Source organism: Lytechinus variegatus, chromosome 17 (genome assembly GCF_018143015.1).
Source record: "Lytechinus variegatus isolate NC3 chromosome 17, Lvar_3.0, whole genome shotgun sequence".
Taxonomy (NCBI): domain Eukaryota; kingdom Metazoa; phylum Echinodermata; class Echinoidea; order Temnopleuroida; family Toxopneustidae; genus Lytechinus; species Lytechinus variegatus.
In genome coordinates, this window is record NC_054756.1 from 19,064,381 (window position 1) to 19,082,549 (window position 18,169).

The following is an 18,169-nucleotide window of genomic DNA, read 5'->3' on the forward strand; positions in this document are numbered from 1 at the left end:
CGGCGGGAAATTCTTATAATTATATTATGGATTCTCAGATTAAACGGACTTGGAGATGTAATCAGAGGAACAAGTTATGGACTCTATATAGATCTAGTTGTTTCAGCTTTCGTTTTGAATTTTGGTGTGTATGATGCCGCGATGTTTTATCTAATTTTTAAGTTTGACAATATGTTTCACTTTGAAATTTTATTCATTTCTAAAACATTTGACTTTTTAAAACTTTTGATATACATTTAAAATAAACACAAAATAATATTATGATTTTTATTAGATGATTGGATTTTTTTTGGTTTGCTTGATGTTTGAACTTTTTTCCTTTTGCTTTCTTTTCTTCCCTATCCTTCTGCTTGCCCTATATTGTTCCATTTATCTTTATTTCCTATCTATCTTCTCTGAATATATTTTGCTCTCTCTCTGTTCATTTTTCTTTCTTTCCTTCTTTCTCTCACTTTCCCTTTTTTTAAATCAAATTTCCATTTTTATTTCCTTCATTCTCATCTTTCCTTGAAATTACGTTGGCTTCATGTTCTCTTCCCCTCCTGTTTCTTTTCGTTCTTTTTCTCCTTCCATTATTTCATCTATTTTCGTTCTCTCCTCCCTTCATTCTTCCCTTCCTCCCTCTCTTTCTTCCTTTCTTTATTTTATTTTTTCCTTCTAATTCTTTCCCTTATTCTTTCTTTCCCTTCCTTCCTTCCTCCCGCCCTTCCTGTTTTCTTCTTTCTTTCAAAGAATGAAGGAAACATATTTCTTTCCTTCATTTCTTTCCTCCTCCTTTTTCTTACCTTTTCCCTTTAATTCTTTCATTTATTTCGTCTTTCACACATTTATTCATCTTCCCTTCCTTTCCTTTTTCTTTCTTTCTATATTCATTTTAAAGAATGACGGAAACCCTTTTTATCTTGTTTATTCTTTCTTTCATCCTTTTATTCTAACTTTCTGTTATTTTTGTCTTTATTTTCTTTCCTTCTCAATTCATCTCTTTTCTTTCTCTCCTTCATTCTTTCGTTCACACTCCCAATTCTTTATATTTTTTGTACTAGTCTAACACTTTGTGTGGGCTTCTTGGTTGATCTTTGTCAATTGTCCCGTATTTAATTGTGTGAAATCTGGTCACCCTGTCTATTATAGCGCTCCATTAAGTGGGTAATTTATGAGGAAAGTCATGAGAAAACCTTATGAGACTTTTTTTCAAGAATACCTCAAGTACAGACGAAGAGTTGATAGCATTATATCGATCTATCACTTTTTCACCAATTCTGAAAAAAAGATTATCCTAAAGGGGGTTAATCAGAGCTAATAGAATTTTCAGAATGCGAATTTCGAGGCCTATTAGCGCTCCATTAAACGGGTAACTAATGAGGAAACCTATTAGACTTTTCAGAATACCCCAAGTAAAACAGATAAAGAGTTATTAGCAGTATGTTGATTTTTTAATTTTTCACCAATAGTTACCACATGTTTATTAAATGCATTCGCAATAAGTGAATTGTCAGACAATGTTTGATCATCAGGAGTAATAATCGAGTCAGTAGGTTTAGAATTAAGTTTCTTAATCTTTATCGATTTCCATGCAGAATGATTAATGTCTTTCACCTGTTTGAATTCATGTGTGTAAGAAATATTTTTGACTTTACGCAGCTGATAAGTCACAAACTTCCCTTTTTTATATTTGGCTTCATTCAAATTTGTGGGATTTTTAATATATTTTTAAATAGTATATTACTTTTTATCCATAATTATATATAATCATAATTACATAATCATAAGGGTCTTCTCGTTATTGTCCCTTTTGTGATTTTCAAATAACCGGGTCTTGAAGAAAGACTATGCTATACTTTCATGTTATTTAATATTGATAAGATCGCGGATTTGTTTATATTATTATTATGATTATTATTTTTTTTATTTGCTATTTGAAATAGCTGGGTCTGGAGGAAAGACTACGCTACATTTCCATGTTCAAAATTAAGAAGATTCGATTTGGGCCTTTGTTCGGTAGATTGTTTAAATGTTTGATATAACCGGGTCTGGAGATAAGACTGTGACTAGTGCTATATGAACGCATTGAGATAGGGTTTAAGTTGAGAACAGGGGGGCGTTTCATGAAAGGACTTGTCAGACGTTTTATCCGACAAGTCCTGTCTTATCCGACAGTTACCATAGGAACAGTGCCTCTCAGCCAATCAAAATCATAGAAAGATGTCAGATCTGACAACTTGTCGGATGAAAATATTGATGAAACGCTCCCCAGATTCGCCAAACTCCCTTCAAATTAATTAAATTTGCGGGTATATGTTTTATTACATTTGTGGGCGATCAAAAATTATTACGTTTGAGGGTAAAGTGCATTTCTTACATTTGCTGGCGAAATTGCTACATTTGTGGGTAAAGTGTTATTACATTTGTGGGTGTTTATTACATGTGTGGGTAAAACAGGGGGCCGTATCACACATATGCACTCTTAAAAATCGTTCCCATGCCTTGCCTGAAATATTAATGACCAACACCCTGGAAAATCCAAACATTAAATAATGGTGTTTGAGTACACTACAAAAAATTCAGTGTTAAACTCCCTTGCCATGATGAAATGTCGTCTTGACCTTGAAATAGACCCCCTCCCCCAAAAAATAATTATTAATAAAAAATAATAATAATGAATAAAATAGATAAATACATAAATATAATAGTAATACTAATAATAATACCAATGATAATAAATGAATTTCAAAAAAAAATATCATTTCTGTATACAGTGGATATATTAGAGAATGCATGTTACAACGCATCTTCTCAGTCAGCGCTTGATTTCATTCTAGTCAACCTGTATTAATTATTTAACTTTTTTTTTCTTGAGCTCTCACTTATATTTTTTTATTAGGCTTTACATTTCAGCTAGTGAAAACCAGGAAACGGAATGTCTCCTGTTTTCTTTTCTTTTCCATAATTCAGGGACAAGCGCCAAGCCAGTTTTTACTTCTTCAACATCTTCGGCTTCATCTCCACATTCTGTTACGTCACATCCCGATGTTCCAACATCGCACATTGCTACGTCAACAGAGAGAACTGTGACCTACCACCCCAAAACCACCAATAAGTCGCCAGGTAAAGTTTTCTGTTAATAACCAAAATAGTAATTATCTTACGAAATAAAATATCATTTCCTGTATTCAGTGGACATGGTAGTAAAATACATGTTACATCACGTCTTCTCGGTCATTATGCCTGATTTTTATTCTAGTCAACCTTTATTTATTATATAACGTGTTTTTTTTCTTAAAGGGGAAGTTCACCCTGAAGAAAACTTTCTTGTAAAAATAGCAAAAAAAATAGTAAAAAATATTGGTGAAGGTTTGAGGAAAATCCGTTAAAAAGTAAGAAAGTTATTAGAGTTCAAAGTTTTGGATTTGTGACGTCATAAACGAGCAGCTGTCCCATGTGTTATGTAATATAAAATGCATAAATTTCAAATTTTGTATGGTTCCTGATGACTTAATTTTGTTTTCTTTTCATGATCGGGTGTGAAACGATTTGTCTATTGATATACAAAAGTTACAGTGAAAACCATTTTCAATTTTCTGAGAAAATGACATTTTATTGATTTTTTACCATTCGCTATGTAGGAATGCTGCTCGCATATGACGTCACAAATCAAATAATTGAAATTCTAATAACTTTTTAATTATTTGATGAATTTTTCTCAAACCTTCGGCAATATTTTTAATTGATTTTTCTTCTATTTTTACAATAAACTTTTTGTCAGGGTGAACTTCCCCTTTAAGCTCTCATTTATATGTTTTTTTAATTGGGCTGAACCATTCCGCTAGTGAAAGCCAGGAAACGAAATGTCTCCTGTTTTTATTTTTTGTTTCTTTTCCATCAGGGACAAGCTCCAAGCCAGTATTTACTTCTTCAACATCTTCGGCTTCATCTCCACATTCTGTTACGTCACGTTCCGATATTCCAACATCGCACATTGCTACGTCAACAGAGAGAACTGTGACCTACCACCCCAAAACCACCTATAAGTCGCCAGGTAAAGTTTTTTGTTAATAACCAAAATAGTAATTATCTTACGAAATAAAATATCATTTCCTGTATTCAGTGGATATGTTAGTAAAATACATGTTACAACACGTCTTCTCAGTCGGTTTGCTTGAAGTTCATTCTAGTCAACCTTTATTACTAATATGACGTGTTTTCTTCTCTTGAGCTCTCACTTATATTTGTTTAATATGCTTAACCTTTCGGCTAGTGAAAATAGGAAACAAAATGTCTCCTGTTTTCTTCCCACCAGGGACAAGCTCCGAGCATGCCGAGCCTGTATTAACTTCTTCAACATCTTCGGCTTCATCTCCACATTCTGTTACGTCACGTTCCAATATTCCAACATCGCACATAGCTACGTCAACACAGAAAACTGTGACCTACCACCCCACTAAGTCTCCAGGTAAAGTTTTCTCTTAAAATAATTAAGTCTCCAAAATCCAAAAATGAAAGAATAACTTATCTGAAAGGGCAATTCTTATTCCTGTTCATACTGTGGAAATTTGAAGTCTTGGAAGATTAATAAAACAAAAGATACAAAGGTTTCTTGAACACTACTTTTCCCAAACTGCTTTTACTGAGATTACGCAGTATGCACATCTCACACACTTGAGTGAACCCCAAACTTCAAATCTTGTTTTCTCCTTATTTTTTAAGCTATTGCTGAATTTCCTCTGCATTCAATCAAGTACTTGTAATGGTTATTGTTGGTCAATTTTAACACATTATGTATCATTTTAACGCTTAGGGAAATAATTTTCAAGCTCAATAAAAATCTCAATATTCATTTGAGTCGACTTATTGTTGGTATTGGAATGGCAGGTCTATCATCCTCACCCGAATCACATATAGGTAATAACATGTACGGTAGTGTGAGTAATTGAAGAGACTCAAACTTGGAAGATCTCGGTCTGAATTAATCTTGGCCATAATGTTTTCATTTTGTAGCATGCGCCTTCGGAAAAGCGATATTCCAAACTTTTTTTTTTATTGTGAATGAATGCGAATCGACATTAAACCTTTGCTTAAAAGACAAATTCCTTCGTTTTGGCATTTTAATACGCCTAGGACTATACACTGTAAAAGAAAACAATATCGGTTAAAATTGTAACCAGCATGGGGTAACTTGTGTGTGTGTGTGGGGGGGGTTGAGTTCGCCTGGTGGATGCCTTCCCACAGAGCTCTTAGTTTCTATCTGCATGATCTGTATTTTTTATTGTTCATGCATATGTTCTCTCATTATTGCTACGTGATATCTTTGTTCATGTCTTCAGGATCCTACTAGACCATTATGGTCACATTTCGTTCTATATTTTTCATATATTTGATATCTTAGGATTTTTTTAAAATTTCACCATTCCATTACTTTGTTATAAATAGCCATTTTCACATGCATGTTGAACAATTGTTTTATAAGTTAAAGCACAGTCTAAGGTTGTGCGCACTAATGAAGGTGGCTAGCCTGACAGCCTTTGTATCTATTGTTTTCATTTTTATTATGTCTTACACTACTGATTCAAGTGCTTAACTTGTTCATTATACTGCCGGTACGTGTAGTGCTGTTAAACCTGAACCATAATGGTAAGCATAAGTATGTGGGTACACCGATTCAGCGGAATGCCAACTCTGTTTCTAGATTTCGCATTTTGCTACGGATCTCGGGAGACATCAATCCTAATCCTGGGCCTTCTTCTAGTGGATCTTACCTTTCAAGTTGATTATATTACATCACATTACACATAAGACGGACACTTCATGCACTGAATGTTAGGGATGGTTGTTCCACTAGAAGATAGCTGGAACCCGGGGGGGGGGGGCCACTTACATTGACGAGTGGATACCATGCGCGACTAAAAAAAACACGTAAAAAGGATGTACTTTTCACGATAGGGCACGTTACGTACGTAACGTGATAAGGGTGTCAAAAACACAAAAATAATGAAAAAAGGGTATCTATTTCGCTAGGAAAATTACGTGTTTAGGGTCGAATTTGCGGGGATGATAAAACAAAATTAAAATGTTTTATAAAGGATGTCCTTTTTGCCCCAACACTTCGTGTTTAGAGTCTGATTTGCGCGAGGTGTAGAAGGTGGGGTCGTACTTAACCAAATAAGGTAAAGCCGACGACTGAAGGACCCGTCACAATAAAACATTCCTGTACTTGTTTAGGGGTTCATTTCAGGGAATATTTGTCAAGAGTATCGTTTTGTTTCCAATACTTGTTAAGGGTAGGGTTTCACACGCCAATACTTGTTAAGGGGTGCATTTTCATAATATGGAAATTACGTGTTTAGGGTGCTTTTTGAGACCCCATGGTCGCGCATGGTATCCACTCGTGAATGGAAGTGGCCCCCCCCCCCCCGGGAGCTGGAAGAAAATCCCACTGTATGGGACCGGTAGGTGTCTCTCGAAATTTGTAGACCATGCAGAAGGCGGACGACTCATCGGGGTAAGCAGAGGCGTCGATTATGGGGGGGGGGGCAGGGGGGCGATCGCCCCACCAATGAAAATATTGGGGGGCAAACATATCATTTTGCCCCCCAATAATTCCGCATGTGCTAAAAATAAAATAAGATTGTAATGTTACACAGAAATCAGCAAGCGAGATTGAGATACACAACTCGTTCTTCGTCTAAAATCGTGCTCAATTTGTCCACTTTTCAGATTGAAATATCAAAAAATTTCAGCTCGCGCTTCGCGCTCGCATCATTTTTGTAACAAAAACCCACAATTTCCATGATTAAATAGGTGAATATGGTCCCGTTTTCAGTTCTAAACCTCAAAAGAACTCCCACTTCGATTTGCAATAATCTTTTGTTGGATATAAAAACGTCCATTAAACTCAATTTTTTAACGTCGAATTATCAAAATTTTCAGCTCGCGCTTCGCGCTCGCATTAATCTGCTGGTGAGATATGTATATATATATATATATATATATATGTGTGTGTGTGTGTGTGTGCGTGTGGGTGTGTGTATATATATACATATATATATATGTACACATATATATAGGCATATGTGTGTGTTTGTGTGACGAGCGCCTTTGGACCTTTGGAAAATTGATTCATGATTTTGCCCCCCCATCTGAAAAATGGATCGACGCCCCTGGGGCTAAGAGAGGAGGGCGTTGTCGCTTTAAGGGGCATCTTGAATTTGGCAGCATTAATTCCCGTTCTCTCCGTAGAAAAAAATCAACTATATATCAAAATTTTGTTATAGATTACAAATTAGGTTTTGTCTGTAATCATAGTGAGACATGGCTGACATCAGATGACGATGCAGTCGTTGGTGATCTGTGTCCTGACTCCTACACTTTCAAGCATTGTCCCAGGGTCTCTTTGCGTGGCGGTGAAATGACTTTTCTTCACAAGGACAGTCTCCACGTTGCCACTATTAAGCCGCATGAAAAAAAATCGACAATTTCGAATGTCTATCCGCAACCATCTCCAACCATGTTAATTGTATGGACATCTCTGTAATCTACAGGCCACCTGGCGGACAAAGTTTTTCCATATCCGTAGATGAATTCTCTGAATTCCTGGATAGAAGCATATATCGAACTCCACCTTTTATCATCACTGGCGACCTGAACATTCACTAGGCAATAACTCTTCACCTAACACACTGAAGATCAATGACTTAATTAGCGGTCACGCCATCTCTCAGCTAGTTGATTCTCCTACACACGACAGAGGTCGCATTCTTGATGTTGTCATGGTTAAGGGCTCCGATTATCGAGCTCTCCTATCGAAGACTCGAGTCACACCTGGCATCTCTGACCACTCCACCATCTTATGGAAGGCCAACTTTCCCAAGCCGAGTCGGTCCAAGTCTACTATAATCCGTCGCAACATCGACAGGGTGACTTTTTGCGAACGACATCACCGAATGTGACATCGTTGCCCCTGGGACAGAGAGTGCGGACTTTTGTCAGTGTCGACACCGCCGTACATCGTTATAACACTCAGAGCTGTGAACGATTCTCGATATTCAAGCGTCCCCGAAAAAAAAAAAGTCTGAATTCATGTTGATTCTCCATGGTATAATGACAACATCCGTACTCAGAAAAACAAGGAAAAGGGCTCGAGAGGCTCACATTACTCCTATTTAAATATCCTTACATTGGCTCCCTGTAAAACAACATAAACTTTGCATTGTGTCCATGGATCTTCTCCCAAGTACCGCATTTCACTGATCAAAGTTAAACCCTTCAAGATCCCCCGGTGGGGTCACTCACCCGCAAAGGGGGACGCGTATGACCGTTACCACAAATGCAAGTAACCCCCTATTGCAGTCATTTTCAAGGACATTTTGTGAAATTTACCCCCCTATTTTCACGCAAAACAAGGACAAAATTGCGGTAAAATGGTACCTTGAAACACCCTAATTTTAAGGACACTTTTGCCCATTTCGCAAACTTACCCCTATTTACCATATTTCAAGGACAGGGCATTTACACCCTTTCCTCATTAGAGAAAATTGCAACACAGGCGTCAGAGTGCTCAGTCCTTAAAGATGACCAAGGGCCATATACTGATACAATAATCCAGAAGAAATTTATTTTTCTTGAAAAATAAGAAAAGTAGAATTCTTTGTAAAAATAAATGTAGAGTTGTACACATAAAGATACAGAGCATGTTGAGCGCGCCCTCTGCGGCTGGTGCCTCGGCGACGGATTTTACATCTCGTGATCCTTCTCCCCTTTTTCCTGACCCCTATTTCCATCAGATCGAGGACGGTGAGCACCCCTATTATCACTACTTCGAGGAGTTTCTGTCCGCGGACATTCCGTGAAATTGACCCCTTTTCCCGGGATTTTGGTAACGGTCATGCGGTCCCCAAATCATATTGAATGACCCCACCGGGCAAGATCCCTACGTTTCTCCTCTCCCAGTTCTCTCGTTGCCTCAAAGTTCCCAAAACCTGGAAGGAAAAATCATCTGTTTTACTCATCCTCCAAGTTATGGAATAGCATCCCTGAAAACATTAATCAGTGCTTGATTTCTGTTCAATTCTTCTAAATTTCCTTTATAATTTCCTTTAAAAAAAAACGCCCTGAGCACTCTACATAGTACTGTTGCTTTGGCGCGATATAAGTCTAATTATTATTTTTTATTATCAGTTGTCCAACCAATTTGTGGCAGTATTTTGCTCAATGCGGGAAGCATATTGTCCAGTAGGGTAAAAAAAAATAATATTAAACAAACAGTAATTACTTTAGAATGGGAAAATTTGTCATTACACTGGATAAATAAAAATCCACAAAAGAAATACCCAATTGTTGGACACATAATCACCCTCATGGAGCAATTTACCCAATACTTTGAGAGTGTATAGTAGTCCGATTTCACTAACTAGTCTCTATTCAAAGGTAAACCGAACTATCGGCTGGGTCCGTCTGTTAGGATCAAACATGGGACTTTGCTTACGTAAAGGTTGGCATGGTTGGGTCACAATCACTCAAAATCACATAAATAACATCACATACCCCAAGCATTCCTTATATATATATATATATATATATGAAGAGGACTAAGATGTAATCGAGGTACACAAAGCAATTGCACTGCAAAACAACAATTCCGGTTTTATAGTTGTGGGATCTTATTACATTTGCCTTACAATAAGAATTGTCTTAACACATCTGTGGGTGTAACAGAGGGCTTTATTACAAATATATACTCTCTAAAATATCGTTCCCATACCTTGCCTAAAATGTTATTGACCAATCCCCTTTCCTGGAAAATCCAAACATTAAATAATAGTGTTTGAGTACATTACAAATGGTTCAGTAGTAAACTCCCTTGCGATCACAAATCGTCATCTTGACCTTGAAATAGACCCCCTCAAAAAATGAAAAAAATGAAAGATCATTTCCTGCATTGAGTGGATATATTAGTGAAATACATGCTATAACACGTCTGCTTACTCATTTTATTCTAGTAAAACTTCATGAATTATATAACGTGTTTTTTTCTTGAGCTCTCACTTATATTTTTTTATGAGGCGTACCCTTTCAGCTAGTGAAAACCAGGAACCAAACTGTCTACCACTCTTGTTTTTTTCCATCAGGGACAACCTCCGATCCAGTATTTACTTCTTTAACATCTCCGGCTTCATCTCCACATTCTGTTACGTCACGTTCCAATATTCCAACATCGCACATTGCTACGTCAACAGAGACAACTGGTCCATCATCCTTACCATTGCCGTGTCCCGAATTATATAAAGGTAATTACATGCACGGTAGTATGAGTAATTGATTACACTCTCAAACTTGGAAGATCTCAGTCTGCATTCACCTTTACTATAGTTTTTTTGTATTGTCTAGCATGTGCCTCCGGAAAAAAAATATTCCCAACTCTTTTTTTTTTATTGTGAATGCTTGCGAAATTGGCATTAAACCTTTGTCTGAAAGACAAATTCCTTCCTTTTGGCATTTTGATACGCCTATGCTCTGTAAAAAAAAATATTGGGTAAAATTTTAACTAGCACGAGGGTAATTATGTGTCCAACCATTTTCGGGCAGTATTTTACCCAATGCGGGAAACATATTGTCCAGTAAGGTAAAAATAAAATTAGGCAGCAAATACTTCAGAATGGGCAAAATTTTCATCACACTAGATAAATGAAAATCCACAAAAGAAATAGCCAATTGTCAGACACATGATTACCCCCGTGATGGAGCATTTTTTTTACCAAATACTTTTTAGAGTGCATAGTTGTCCGATATCACTATCTAGTCTATATTCAAAAGTAAACGAACTATCGGCTAGGCCCGTCTGTTGTAACCTGGGTTTTTATTTACCTAAAATTTGGGTCACCATTCACCCAAAATCACATAAATAACTTTACATACCCCAAGCATCCTTTTTTAAGTGAAGAGGGCTAAGATGTAGTCGAAGTACACAGAGCATTTGCACTCCACAACAATCGTTCCGGTTTAAAGTGGTTTACTACAACTGTATCATTTGGTTTCCAAATCAGATATCTTTCAACGAAAATTTCAACAATCGCTGCAACATGATTTCACATATAAAAGATACCGACTTTCAAATGATTTTTCGTTTAATCAAAGTTTGATTCGAGAGGAATATCTGTCGTCTATAAGGTCAGCCATTATGACTGATTAAAGTAGACGTAAAATGTTTTCTAGATAATTGGTTATATACCAGCTTGGCGTTTACCAGCAAAACGCTGTCCTGCCGAGTTCTACAGGAGTTACCATAAACAGAAACAGCTAAATAAAAGTGAATTGCTTGTGACACCCCCGGGGGGGGCACTCGACCAAAAAAGTGGTGGGGGTGTGCCACGGGCGAGGCAAAAAACGGGGGCTTTGGAGCGGGCTAATTGTAAAAAGGAGGGCTTCGGAACTACAAATGTTTGTGAAAACGGGGTTCCTGGAACGAGTCGCCTCCATGTGAGTGCGTATATGCATCCCTATGGAAAGGGCATACGTGCATGCAGCTAGCCCGGCGGAACGGGCGCCGGGTGCGCTAGCACAAAGGCAATGGTCGGACATCGCTCAGCGGCCGCTTTTCACCAAAATTGCGGCTCATTGCAGCAGATCAATGCGACCGGAACGGCGTAACGGAAAATATGCGAAGCTTTGGGGCGGATTTCTTTCTTCCATTTACACGATAAGAAGAAAATGCTATGCCTTGGAGCGGCTTTCTTTGGTTTTTTTTTCTCAATAAGACAAAAATGCTATGCCTTGGAACGGAAATTTGAGTGTAAAAATGGGGGTCCTCTCCGCGGCACATACCTACTATGCATTATATACTGAGTGCCCCCCCCCCCCGGGTGACACCGTCCCTTTTATTTCATATAACGAAATTGACCATATCGTGCCATAATTTGGGGACCATGGTTGGATACGGTGCACTCCCAAGCTCCCAAATTCGCACGAAATCTCTCCCTATGAGATAGTGTGTGGTGAGAGTGGTCATGGTGGTGTGTGCGTGCATGAGGCTGTTCTCACTACATTCCTAAAACTAGTTTACTGGAAACTAGTTTAGTGGAAACTAGTTTCACACGTAGTGAGAAAGGCGGAAGCGATCTTCCAAACCATTTTGGAAAACCACCTCGCGATGTAGTTTTCAAGATCGCTTAAACTGGTTTTAACATAAGTGAGGACAGAACCGTTCTTCGCGAAGCGATCTTCGCACATTTTGAGCGCGCTACTCCACACGACAGGTCTAGAATGCCTATGCTGCGGTTTCGGTTTTCGCGCGAAACGTGTCATCCCACTGAGAGAGTTTCCATAGCAACAAGAGCGCTTTGCGTGATATGATTTAACCACTTTCGTGTGATCAAGTGGGAACGCTAGCAAAGCGATCTTCCAAACTGGTTTCCTGAATCGGCTTCCCGTACACTAGTTTTTGAAATCATAATGAGAACGGCCTCCATGTGTCTTGAGAATGTTTGAGTGTATGCCTGTGCACCTACTTCGTGAGTATCCCTCGCGTTAAACGATGCATCACCATCACCAGATGATACTTTATTCTTTTATTCTAAGCATTGGCGATTGGTTTTGGCGTCTTCTCACTGTTTCTGCTTACGTTTGGGGTTGTGATCACCCTACTCTACATAAAGCTTAGGTATGTATTTACATTTTCAAGAAACTTTTAAACTGAAATAGTGATAATGATAGGGAAAACTAAGGTTACTGTTAGTAATGAACTTATCTTCTGCAAATGTATGCCTATGTAAGGCTCTTTCCAAATGACCCATCATACCGGTTCTAAGTATGAAATGATGTAGTAGTTTGTTTATGCTTAGTGCTGCATTTATTTTCCAAAAAAAAAGATTTTACACATTGAATGAAATTCCATGGATAATCCCGCACACGCATAACAAAGTCATACAAACTTCTTTCCAAAAAGGACATAATCTTTCTATTACGTACACGATCATGTCATGCTAATGTATTTCACATATCACTTTACGTATTAAATCCAGCTTGCAACATTAATCAAACTGTAAGCTCGCCATTGGCAACCTTTACTAAAAAACGGGGGGGGGGGGTGGCAGAATGCCGGCGGTCATGAACAATTCAAATGCCATGGTTTGTGCTCATTCCATTCTTTATATGACCTATGGTCACAATATGCCAGCTTTCAACTAATTGTACATTATTATGTTTAACGAGTATGATAAATAATCATTAAACACTTTTGACCACTAATGGAACAAATTTTGTTCTTTTACACAGGTTTGCTTTCTCAAAAATCAAAGAGCAGCAGCAAGAGAGCCCATATATGGATTTAATGCCATCTAGCACTCCAGCAGCAGTTTATAATACATTGGGAACTGGTTCCGTGCCAAAGGTCGGGGATGAATTGTACGAGAACCAATCGGTAGTGGCTCAGCACCAACAAATGAATCGGATACCAACTATCGGAGATGACCCTGAATATGAATTTGTGTTTTAAAATATTTTCATAAACATCGGGTTCTGAGGAATATTCCTCAACTGAATGCCTTTATGTATGGCTACTGTTGTTGTGTTCATTTCCGTAAGATTAAAAATATCATAATATTTTACAAATAAAAATGTACAGTATACTAGCGAGATAAAATTACGACTGGTAGCCCATATTCAGCTGCAACTGTAATTATTGCTGGGGCCAGTGCAATGTAAAACAATTTAACAAATCATGACATGAAATATATCCATTGATAATGATATAACGAATTGAAAAAAATATATATGTACCAAAGTAAAACGTATATGAAAAGAAATATATATATATATATATAGCTACAACTTTAATAAAAACGATAGTGTGTAAAGATTTTGAAGGTGATTTCTAAAGTTAGTTAGAGTGGGAAGGCGACGCAGAATAGTGGGTAATTTATCATATTCTGAGGAAGCTCTGTACACGAATCTTCCTTTCCAATAATTTGAATTTGGTTAAGCTAATGTAAGCAGGTTAAAATTTCAGAGGGAATGTAGAACAGATTAAAAACCGAATATGTCTTTCAAATATTCTGGGGACAATTTATTTACTACTTTATAAGTGAAGAGTAGGAGATGTATTTTTGACTGTCAAATAGAGTTAATTTGCCAGTCAAGGCGGCTGTGAATTTGATTCGGAGAAGAATGAGAGTATGGGTTAACATTGGTTATTATTCGTCCAGCTATGTTTGGGATTTTCTGCAGTTGTGATAAAAAAAGTGCTGGTAGACTGCCGAATCACATCACCATAATCAGAATGGTGTAATAAGATATATTTATATACCTATTTAAGTTCAGACATGTTCGCATACTGTCTTAATCTACCTAGATAACTGATCATTTTACTAATCTTGCTACACATCTCTTCGATGTGTACATCCCATCGTAATTTATTATCTACATGAATACCAAGATATTTAAAGCTGGTACTTGAGACAGCTGCTGATCTTTGAATTTTATATAAAAAAAAACTTTTTAAGCATTTTTTTATTTATTTATTATTATTCATCCACGTTACTAGACTTTTAAACTCTTTATTTAGGACATTTTTCAAAACTTCCGGATTTTTATGCAAATAATGAATGGCCGTGTCATCTGCATGAAGTTGAACTCGGCACTCATCGAGAGCAAAATTTATGTCATTTATAAAAAAAGGATGAACAACAGCGGTTCCAGTAAAGAACCTTGTGGTACACCTTTCGTTGTCGCCATTTCTTCAGAAAGTACATTATTGATACAAGTTCTAATTTTCCTGTTTGATAAATGGTTTGTTAACCCTTGTAATTCTTTACTCTTGACATCGATAGACTCAAGTTTAGAAATAAGTAATAAAAGGTCGACCATGTCTAACGTTTTTTTTTCAAATCTACGAAAATAGTGCCAAACGTTGGAGCCACTATCTATTGCGTTGATCCAGTCATCATTCTGTGCCTGTGGCTAGTGCAGTTACAGTGGACTGTTTTGGGGCGATATCCAGACTGATTTTGGCAGAGTAAGGAATGCATCTTCAAATAATCGAGTAATTGTCTTTGAACTATTCCTTTCAAAACTTTAGATGCACAAGGCAACAGCGAGATCGGCCTGTAGTTATTATAATCTGATTTGCCTCCCTTTTTGTTTATGGGTATTACATGTGCCGCCTTACATTTGTCAGGCACTATTCCTTCCGATAAGGATTTAGTCATTAAATAAGTAAAGGGTTCAATCATCACAGTCATCGATTACTTGATATAAACATAGAAATTCCATCTAAACCAGATGACTTTTTAGTTTGCTTTAAGACACTAGATGGCGATTATATAAGAATTCAAATTTAATAGGAGACCTAATATCCTGAGAATCAAGTCTATTCTTAGCTTTGTTGTGAGTACTACCGATGTTTGAAGATATATTTGCAAAGTGATTATTAACCTGGATCGAGGTAAAGGGGTGTGGGAAGGAAGACATGTGGGTCATGGTAATTTTAGTTAACCTTTTCCAAAACCAGGCAGCCCCTTCATCTCTATTCCAGGTCCTTTTTATTATGTAACGTATATCATATTGTCATGTAATTTGTATTGTACTATAATTCATGTATTTTTTGGAAATGCCGAATATGTCGAGTACAACCAACTAGACAAGGTGTACTGTAACTTTGGCATTGTTGTGAATGAGATCCAGAAAAAAAAACAATAGTACAGTTTAATGTACTAGCCATCATTGTCCATTCAAGACCAGTGTGCTCTGTCAACTGGACAGCTGGATGAGACATACTAGCTTACTGTGAAGTTAATGTAGTATCCACCACCATGCATACGGTATATAAGGAATTTTCATCACTTGGACCTTCCTTATACTAGAACTGAAAGATATAGGAAGTCAAGTGTACCGTCACTTGTCAAACTGGTTAATGTTCAGTTGTAAATGTTTAGCTATGTGAATGATTTTTAATTTATATTGCATGTATTTGTTCTCATCAAATGTCAATTTTGATTTTCTTTATATTATGAATTATTTTATCAGCCTAAATCCCATATCTCAAAATAATCTCTGTTCCATTCTTAATGGACTTCATATCTTAAATTTTTTTTTTTAAATGTTCTATAACTATGATTAATTATGTTGCAATAACTAAATTTTAAATCTCTATTTCATAACTTCATCATAGAAATCAAATCTGAATCATATTTCTGACCTTTTTGTTGTATGATTTTAAGTTTAAAACAGTTTTTTCCCCCAATACACAATTATCTGAATCCCATGCTAATACTATCATCTACTGAAATCTCACTTATGCATGACTCAATCAACCAACTGTTTCTCATTTATATGTGAATATTTTTTTTAAGTGTGTAAACAATCTTCAAATGTAAATAATGTTCAATGTAAACTTTGCACAATTAGTCTTCGGACTACAGCATTGTATTCTGTTTTATATCTAATAAACCGAAATGAATTGAATTGAAAAAAAAAAAAATGATTAATAATAATTAAACTCATCAGCAATATCATTTGAGTTTTGTTTAGGGAAAGTGCTTCTAGTAGAATTACAATCATTGCCCATTCCTCAATCCCATTGGTAACTTTAGATAACTTTTCACAGATATGTTTTTGTTTAGATTTCCTTATTTTCAAACGTTTATGTAGCTTCCATAATTGAACACTATATCTCGTTTTGGCTTCAACGTTTTGCTTTATCTCTTTGTTTCATTAAAGGGGAATGAAACCTGTGAATCAAATAGGCTTGTGTAGAAACAGACAAATCAAAGAATAAGAATAAAGAAAGTTTGAGAAAAATCGGACAAATAATGAGAAAGTTATGAGCATTTGAATATTGCAATCACTAATGCTATGGAGATCCTCCTATTGGCAATGCGACAATTCAATTCAATTCGTTTATTTTCAATTCCAATAAACGAATTGAATTGAATTGAATTGTCGCATTACCAATAGGAGGATCTCCATAGCATTAGTGATTGCAAGGATGTGTGATGTCACTGATGAACAACTTTCCCTTTGCTGGACTATAAAATACCCTCAAAATGTCTTTTTTGCTTTTTCTTATGATGATACAAACTCTTTGTCCATGATGTATTCTTAAAAAAAATATGTATTACATGCCCTCATGTAGAAAGAACACATGATCTATGGATAGATGTGATAAAAGAGGCAATTCCAGTGAAATATATACTAAAGTAATGGGGAGAGTTGTTCACAAGTGACATCACACATCTTTGTCGCATTGCCAATTTGCTATCTCCATAGCATTAGTGATTGCAATATTCAGATGCTCATAACTTTCTCATTATTTGTCCGATTTTTCTCAAATTTTCGTTGATCTGTTTCTTTGATTTTTCACACAAGCTATCTTGTTTAAATGGTTTCATTCTCCTTTAATGACAGTATTTCATTGTACATCTACGGGGATTGCATTCTCCTCACTCTCCTTGTCTTTATACGCAAATATGTGTTCACTACTTCTAGAAGCAATCTTTCCCATTCATCAGTTGCATCTTGCATCATTGACTTTACTACATTCTTTGACTTTCTCCCATTGTTGATTATGTAAATCCATTCTGAATGCCTCTCAAGTCAACATGTTTCGACTTTCTAGACGATATAACCGTTTCTTCTGAACAAGTATGTTTACCTTTCCATATCAGATAACTGGCATAATGATCACTCATACACATGGGCGGATCCATGATTTTTCGAGGGGGGGGGCACATTTTCTCAAGGATAAATTTGACAACCCAAAAAAAAAGCAAAAAAACAAAGTTTTAACTAAAGTTTATAAGGGGACTTCGTCCACGTTAACAATTGACAAGTAAAAAATGTACAGATTACAGATTTACTTTAGAAAATTTTATTGTCCCACTCAAAGGGAGGGGGCACGGGCAAGGCTGCCCCCCCCCCCCTCCCCCCTGGATCGGCCAGTGCTCAAACCATTCTGAACAACCCCACACGAGTATATTTTACTAATAGGTCCTCATAGGAACTAAGCAGTTAATTTTTTTTAATTTGGTCGCCTACACCAATTTACAAAGTAAAACTAACTTTCTTCTAACGAAAAGTGACAAAGCGCATTTAATTTGATAGACTTGTGAACATAAATAGCCACTTTACCTCCATTTCTATCCCTGTCTCTTCCTAGCAATGTATATCGAGGAACACAAATGTT

The 18,169-nt window shown here is 36.6% G+C and overlaps 1 protein-coding gene across 1 annotated transcript in view; it reads left to right on the forward strand.

Annotated features, from left to right (window-relative positions):
* The window catches only part of LOC121431444 (MAM and LDL-receptor class A domain-containing protein 1-like), a 36,089-nt gene extending 21,459 nt beyond the window's left edge, over nt 1-14,630 (forward strand). The window contains exons 6-7 of the mRNA XM_041629013.1: nt 12,568-12,649; nt 13,264-14,630. Coding sequence (XP_041484947.1) covers nt 12,568-12,649; nt 13,264-13,483 — 302 coding nt within the window. The 3' untranslated portion in view covers nt 13,484-14,630. The remainder of the gene's footprint in view (nt 1-12,567; nt 12,650-13,263) is intronic.
* Nucleotides 14,631-18,169: the final 3,539 nt, after the last annotated feature.